Genomic DNA, 7900 nt, shown 5'->3' on the forward strand with positions numbered 1-7900 from the left:
AAAAAAATTCCCACCAAAATTGGGAAAAAATGGTTCTCATCTCTATCCTTGGAAATCTGCAGTCAAGTAATTTATTAACATTGGATTGTGCCTATTAAAAGCTGTATATTTTTCCCTGAACCACATTCTGTGCACACCAGAGAAATAAATTTGCACAGGCAAATTTATTTCTGATATTTTCTAGCTTTTTACTCCTAGGGTTTTCCTTCCTAAGGATATTAATTCACACAGTTTTCATGCATGACAAAGAATCTGCCAGTGTTATTAAAACATAAGATTTTGCATTAATAATGACAAAATTTTCATTTGTATTTCTAATTCACTGACAAATGTATATGAGCTCTACCTTGTTACCCTGAATGATCACCCTATCTGTCAGTTTAAATAATTTTCACTCTTTTCTTACTCTTCATACCTTCATCCCTTCAAACATTTTTTCTGTTTTGGTCACTATATCCTTCTACAACAAACCTCCACAACTTTAACTAATCTATCTTTTCTAAAATAGCTGTTTTCTTATATTTCAATAACTGGTGATCTAGTGTTTCATTTACTCTGTCTTTCTGTATAACTTTTGTTACCTTATTTAGCCCTTGAAAACACCCACAGGGAATATTACCTCAGCATCTTATCAGAACCATAAAATTGAACCTACAGTTCTGATGTGCAATATGCTATTACAGTATCTTCACAAGGGCATCCTGCACATACCAGGTTAATATCTACTGATGTGCTAATGTAGTAGTGACCTATCTTTCCCTGCTCCTCTCTGGGGTACTTTCTGTCTATAGGGATGGGAATTAATGACAGTCTCTCTGTGCTGCCTGATGTCAGAGCTGAGAAAGGTGTGAAGGGTATATAAGAGCCGTATTACTTGTCAGCAAGGAAAGGGGAAAAGGGATACTCCAGAGCTAGATGCAAGCGTGGAACTGTTGTATGCACCCTTCTTTCTAACACAGGCGTGTGTCTTCAGTTAGCTTCCTGACCATTACAAGGTAAACAATTTCCCTTTTTTTCTTACTTGAGATGCAGTGCAACAGATGTGCTTTCAGGAAAGCACAATGTTTCTCACTATTAATCAGCAGCATTTTTTCAGGAAAAGGCTAGGATAGCTTCAAGGTAAATTGCACCTGGGACCAGAATTTGAGACTGGGACTTGTCAAGAAGGGCAAATCAGAGATAAGGAAAAGGATTGGAATTACTAGATGGAAAATGAACATTTACTGTTGAGTGCTACCTGTCTGAAACTGTGTTGTGCCACTAAACTTACTCTAGCCTGTGAGAAAGACTAGCTGTTTTTGATTTAGGACACAATGGGTATCAGTGATAGAATATGCTGAAGAGTATTTGAGTTAGCTTTCAGGTTTGAATCATTATCCTTTTCAGAAAGTTTGGAAGCAAAGATGTGCAACCTGAAGCTGTCAGTTTTCTTCATTGCACTTTCTGTCACTCTGAGCTGTTTGGAAGCTACACCTATTGAGAAGTGAGTAATAAATAATCATATTTATTTCTTTTAGAGGAAAACTTGTTCACGTTATTGCATGAATTGCTTTTGCTTTCATATCTCAAATAATATGAGAAAGAAATAGAGGTATTCAATTTCATAGGATATTTTATTGTTGTTTAAAGATTATTATCTGTGGCTGATGATCTATCTGATGGTACTTCCAAGAGACAAGGATGGGTATTGCCGGTAATGTCACAGAATACACCCTCAGGACTTAGTGAGGAAATGCCAGAACAACGAGCAGCAAAGACAAAAAGGTATTGATTTTCCTTGTTTCTTCTAGTTATATCAGCTAGGATTCAATTATGAAGTCATATTCTGTTACTTGGGACAATCTGTCTGTTGTTTATTCTTTGAAAAAAAAAAAAGCTTAAAATATCCTTCTTACAAATAGAGCCATTCTGTAAGCATAATAATCAAAGCATTCGGGGTAGAAAGTGAAATCCAGAGACAAAAGTTGCATATGATTAAATCACTTTACAATTATAATGCTTTCATAAATTAAAAAGGTTACAAATACTACATTACCTAGAGAAGAAAAGCGTGCTTTGAAAGGGCCTTCTTTATTAAATTTGTCACATTTCCAAGCCTGAAGGGAAAAAAAGAAAATACACCCTTCTTAATAACACTAATGCTCTGCCACAATGGAATTATTTTATAGCATAACTGTTTCCTGGATTTAAGTAATATTTCATTACAGAGTTAAATATCAGTTTAATCATGGGAAAAAAAGAAAAGAAGAAATCGGCTCCGATAGAATTTAACTAGTCTGAAATGCATTCATGTTTATAAATGCATAAATCAAATTTCAGGTAACTTATTAATGAATAAAATAACATTTCAAAAGGTATCTGCAGTTTTTACTAGAAGATAAACAGCACTGAACTATCCTATGTTTATCAGGCTTTTGACTGAGTTTCTTTTCGATGACAATTCTGTTACGAGCAGATTCAGTAAATACAAGTGTCTATATAGTTGCCTGTTGCTTTCTCTTCGAGTATATTAAAAAAAATCATTATTGTATGACAACTTGGTTATCTTCCAAAATATTTTGATAATGGAGACTAGGTTCCCACATTTTTACAGTATTACTAAAAAAAAAAAAATAATTGCAGTACTCAAACACAAGGCATCACCTTTATGAGTGTTGCATGCCCTGTTTGCTTTTCTGGGGCCCTGGTATACCTTACTGGGTGAACTGTCTCATTCAAGCACATATTCAGTTAAAGGCTACAGATTAGAAAGCTAACAGATGTAATGTGCTCAGTCAGGCTAGACATCAGCTAGAAATCCAGTAGTTTCCTGTCAGGACTGGGCTTTTAAACTTGGAGTTTCAGGGCCTGATTTTGTACCTTGGATGAAAAAGAGAATTTTGCCTCCACAAACAAACGAGGATTTCCATGAGAACCAGTTGCTGTTTGAACCTCATATGTTAAAGCCTCGAGAAATTATTTTTTTAAAAATCAACAGAAATACCCATGGAAATCTAAAAGAATCTGTATCAAGCCTTATCCAATCATTTCCTTTAAATACAATTACATATTTAAAATAGTAATTGCTTAGAAATTGCTCCTGTTTACCAGTATAAACCAGTGTGATACAAATATTCCTCTCACAGTTGCTATTCCATTTGGATACTTAGATCAATACACTTAACTCCTAAAGAATAGATGACATTTCAGGTAACAGATTTAACCACTCAGTAGGAAAAGGAACTCATTGGTGATTTCCCAGAGTTTGAAACTGGGAAATTGTTATTCCTTACAGTAAATTTTTGCTGCAAACTTGTCTACCTCAAGCCACATCAACATGAAGAAGCCCAAGAAAATTAACAGTTAAGTCAGTAAGCAATCTCAGCAAGCAAACATTTCTATCTGAAGGGAAAACATAGTGGTCTAAGAAACAAAACTGAAAACGCAAGCTCTCTAAAGCTAACAGTTTTATAGTAATCAAAAAAAAAGTAAATCTCATGCTACATAAGTTCCAAATGGAGTTCTGAAAATGGTCTGTTGGTTCAGACCATAAAGTGATTTCAGATATGGATTCTTCTGTGGACACTCTTTAGAGTCTCATTCAGCAAAGTATTATCTCCTATGACAACAGCATTTTGAAGTTGTTGGTGTTTCAAGAAAGACATGACAGTTTTTCGATAGTGAATAAATCTCTCTTTACCCAGAGCTAAATATTAAGTGGTACATAGGTTGGAAGAAGGTGGCAATGCCTGCCACCTCTCACAATGTATGGCAGAGTTGAGAGAAAGAATCTTTGGACTCAGTCCACTTGATGTGGGCTGGAATATTACTGTTCACTTCAGTAAGAGCAGGATATGATTCTGTGAGAACTAAATAAATCTGGTTATCATTATGTTAGTAATCCTCATGATATCAGCAAGAGCTCTAAATAGATTTAGAAGTTCAGCTTAAAGCTAAACATTTAGTCATTGTTTTCACTTACTGTCTTAACTATACTATCATTACAGGTTTTCTACATGTCATAAACTGCTATGTAGAATATCAATACAAAAGACATATGACTGTTAAGGTTTTTGCATTTAAATAACCCCCATCATTAAAACTGATAATAGCATGCAGTGCAAGATTTTTTCAGGAACAAAGTAGGTGGTAGGAAGATTGTAATGTTCCTGTATTTGTGCACATATTAAAAAAAACTCCCACATTAGCACTGATCAAATGCCTATTAGAAGTGGCACACTTGATTGCTCACCATTTGACTTAATCTTGGCTCTTTTTTTTTTCACCTTAGTAGTCACCATCTGGAGAAACGGAAATGCAACACTGCCACATGTGTGACACAACGTTTGGCTGACTTTTTAGTTCGTTCCGGCAACAACATTGGAGCAATTTATTCACCTACAAATGTGGGATCAAACACATATGGAAAGAGGGACACAGTTGGGCTTTCAAGCAGAGAATCCCAAAACAATGCACAGCTTTAGGGTGTTAAATTTACTACTGATATAGTTTTCATTAGGAGCTCGATTTTTAATGTATCAATAACCCCTCAGTTATTACTTGTACAGTCTTAACAGTGCCTTGTTTTCTGTGTATGCCTGTGTGTGTGTGATTTATGTTCATCACTTCACTATGCATGTACAATGACATGCATAGGCTGTTGTTTCAACTCCATTAAGAACTCCACAAATCTGCTTGTCAAATTCCTCTGTAAAATAAAAATAATAAAAAAAATAAATGTATATCACAGTAATAAATGGACAAGGAATTGCAACAGGGTTTTTTATTATTATTAAAAGGATGAAAAAGATAACCATGATGTCTATGTCTTTATGGTCAGTTTGGTAAGAGGAAGAAATTATCTTAATTAAGACCAACAAAAGTCAGAATGCTGACAGAAGTTATGGCCTAATGAAAGTGAAACAGAAGTATCTTCTAGGTTTGAAACATGTACAGCATCTTGTTTTGCACCATGGAAGGAACAACTACATGAGACAAGATAGCTGCATTGTGCATATGATCACACCAGTTAACTGACTGGTCTCTTTCCACCTTAACATTCATTAAGCAAGTAGAAGTGCTCAGAATCAGCACAGATTTCCATACATTCTGAGCATGAGATTTTAAGAATTTACACTTATTACTTTTAAGATGGTATCCAGTAAAATGTAAGAAGAATGGGGGTAAGTGCTTTCAAACGTGAACAAAAGAAAACTCAGTTAACAAACTAGCAGAAACACCTGCCCTTGGTATTCCTTTCCTTGAATCAGAGTTACAAAGGGAAGAGGAAAAAAAAAAAAGAACAGTTCAAGCATCAAAACATATGATAGAAACAGGGTAAATTTGCCCACTGGTGTACTTACATTGCTACCAAAATCCGAGGAAACTATTTTAGAGATAGGTGGATCTTAGGAAATTTGACAGTCTTATTTTCTCCTACCTCAGCCCAGTATCAGTGCAGGTTTAACAAACATGTTTGTTCCTTTTAATTTTTAAGCAAACTTTCATAGAGGTAACATCCTAGATCACAGCAACAGCTGTTCTGTTCATCATTTTCTCAGTGAAGAGTTCACTATCATCTGAAAAATATTATTGTCCAATTATGAAAAAAGTCAGCAGAAACTTAGCTCTAGAGAAGAAAATGGAATGTTAATAACTGCCTTTAATTGATTTGTTTCTGTTATAAAGTATGCCTCAAAATACAAACATTTTTGTAAAGTTTAATGTTAAATGGCATCTTCATTTCACAAACAATACATGGGAATAAAAACTACTGCACAGTATTTCTGCTGTAAAAATGTTAACGATTATTGCAAAAAAGTTTCAAATGTCATTAATGCTTTAATGGATATTTATTCTGAATTTCACTGAGAAAGCCATTCATATGGTATTAAACATGCTCATATTTCTGCCAGCTTGAAATGTTTTCCATTCAAGCTATTTTTGAGATATATTATACACCCATTTTGTGCTTAATTTGTTTTTCAGCTAGAATATTTACTTTTCAGAAAATAAATGAGAATGTGACAGGATAGCTCTGGGGTGTCACTGTGACGTTGTTTGCACAGAACAGTAACCAAGTGGAGCCTTCACTGTGGGTGGATGACGATTCTAGGCTGATCCCAACCTGAAATACATACAGTGCTTTATGCATCAGCTTTTGTTCTTTGAGCTACCATCTGACATCAAAACAAAGGACAGTCTGTCTATCCATGGGTTCAGTGGAACTGTATACATCATTTTCTGCCTTGTGTACTCTTGTACCAGGTGGATACATGGTTGTCCTATTTAGCAAATACTGAAAAATGTTACTCATCTCCCAGATCAGTGAAGCAGAGAGGGTTAAAAGATCCTCAGCGTTAAAAGATAGCTCAGAGTGTGACTATCTCACATATCTTCAGCTGCTTTTTGTCTAACCAGTTGTCAGTGCCTTCCTGCTATTTGGTGAAGAAAGACAACTACTTCCAACTCATCCCAGCTTAGATGTCTATTTTAGGATGGGATGAATCACACTCTTGAAGTACCTCTATTTTTTCATTGACAATAAACAGTGTCTAGACAATTAGCTGAAAATGGGCACTTAAGATAACTAGAGTTAGGTGGCACTAATCCCACCTGCAGTTGGTATGAACTGTGCAACCTAAACAAAAAAGTTTCAAAAAGCCCAAAATAAAACCAAAACAAAAAGAAAACCACCCCTCAGACTCCGAATCATCTCTCATATTCTGAACTACAGTAGTTAATCCATTAGTCAGAGAATCTTTAGAAACTGCCTACACTGTTTTCCCGTATATACCCTTGAGAACACAACTCTGCTACTCTTCCTCCTGCTGTGTAGTTACCACTGACTGCACTTAAACCTCTTAGAGAAGGATCTAGCCATGGTAGGCCTGGATATAAGCACAATGCTGAAAGTATGAGCCAGGAAAAGTGTACTTACTTAAAAAGAAGAAGGAAAAAAAAATAAAATAAAGGGACAAATTAAACATCATTACTTTGTCAGAACCCCAAGCAACGTAACTTCAGATGCTTCACAGTACAAAGATTGCCAGTTGAAACCTAGTTAAACAACAAAAATCAAGTGCCTCTATGCATTTTTAATATTCCCAATATGTACTTATTTGCAGCTTTGGGGACATAAATATTTTTTAAGAATCAAGTCTGACACAGCTTTTGTTCTTCTTTAATTCATCGGGATGCCCTACATCTTTCAGAGAATATGCGAGAAAACAAAAAAATACAAAAGAGGAAAGAGCAGAGGAGAATGTAGACAATATGATAAACATGGCTATATTCCCTTTAAAAATAAAAATACTAAATCTCTGCTTTTTAGTGTCTTCTATTATGTTGTCTTTAAAAGGAACAGAATAGGGACACAATATTGAATTTCACTAAATGAGAGAGAGAAGAATAAAAGTCATCAAACAAGCAAAAGGAATGTTAAAAAAAAAAAAGATGACATGAAGAATATTTTAAATGGAGTACTGGGCCCTAGGGTCTAATACGTCTCAGGAACTATGACAGCTTCATAAAAGACAGAATTTATGTTTTTTCATGATGAATAGAGTTGAGTTAAGAAATTGATTTCTCTTCTAAAAGCTTAGGCTAAAACTAAGAAAGCACACAATATTTGTGAAACATAAAATGTACTTTTATTGAATAGTACATTTTTAACTAATACTTTCAATTTCTATTAAGAAAATATAATTTTTTTTTCAAATAAAAAAAAAACATGGTCAGAGCTTTAAATACTAGGTTGGCAAAGCTTCCATTCACTTTCAACAGGATAGTGTTATTAGCAAGTCTGGATTTTACTAGATGGCTTTCTAAAACTATTTGAAAGTTAATACATTGATACTATGAATAGAATCCATTTCCTCTAACGCACGGTTGAATATCTTCAGTACCTGCCATCTTCACT

General features: G+C 34.7%; 1 protein-coding gene across 1 annotated transcript; it reads left to right on the top strand.

The window, feature by feature from the left end:
- The first annotated feature begins 741 nt into the window (after positions 1-741).
- IAPP (islet amyloid polypeptide) lies at positions 742-4792 on the top strand. Its single transcript, XM_062616786.1, has 4 exons — positions 742-995; positions 1387-1483; positions 1630-1764; positions 4271-4792. Exons 2-4 carry the CDS (start codon positions 1404-1406, stop codon positions 4461-4463), a joined length of 408 nt encoding a protein of 135 aa, XP_062472770.1. The 5' UTR covers positions 742-995; positions 1387-1403; the 3' UTR covers positions 4464-4792.
- Positions 4793-7900: the final 3108 nt, after the last annotated feature.

This window comes from Pezoporus occidentalis, unplaced genomic scaffold (assembly GCF_034315485.1).
Source record: "Pezoporus occidentalis ecotype Australia unplaced genomic scaffold, CSIRO_AGI_Poc_V1 ctg19, whole genome shotgun sequence".
NCBI lineage: Eukaryota > Metazoa > Chordata > Aves > Psittaciformes > Psittacidae > Pezoporus > Pezoporus occidentalis.

Coding starts and splice junctions, on each gene's coding strand:
- IAPP (XM_062616786.1), top strand. CDS start 1,404: ATGTGCAACCTGAAGCTGTCAGTTTTCTTCATTGCACTTTCTGTCACT. Junction 1,484..1,629: donor GAAGCTACACCTATTGAGAA/GTGAGTAATAAA, acceptor TGTTGTTTAAAG/ATTATTATCTGTGGCTGATG. Junction 1,765..4,270: donor CGAGCAGCAAAGACAAAAAG/GTATTGATTTTC, acceptor TTTTCACCTTAG/TAGTCACCATCTGGAGAAAC.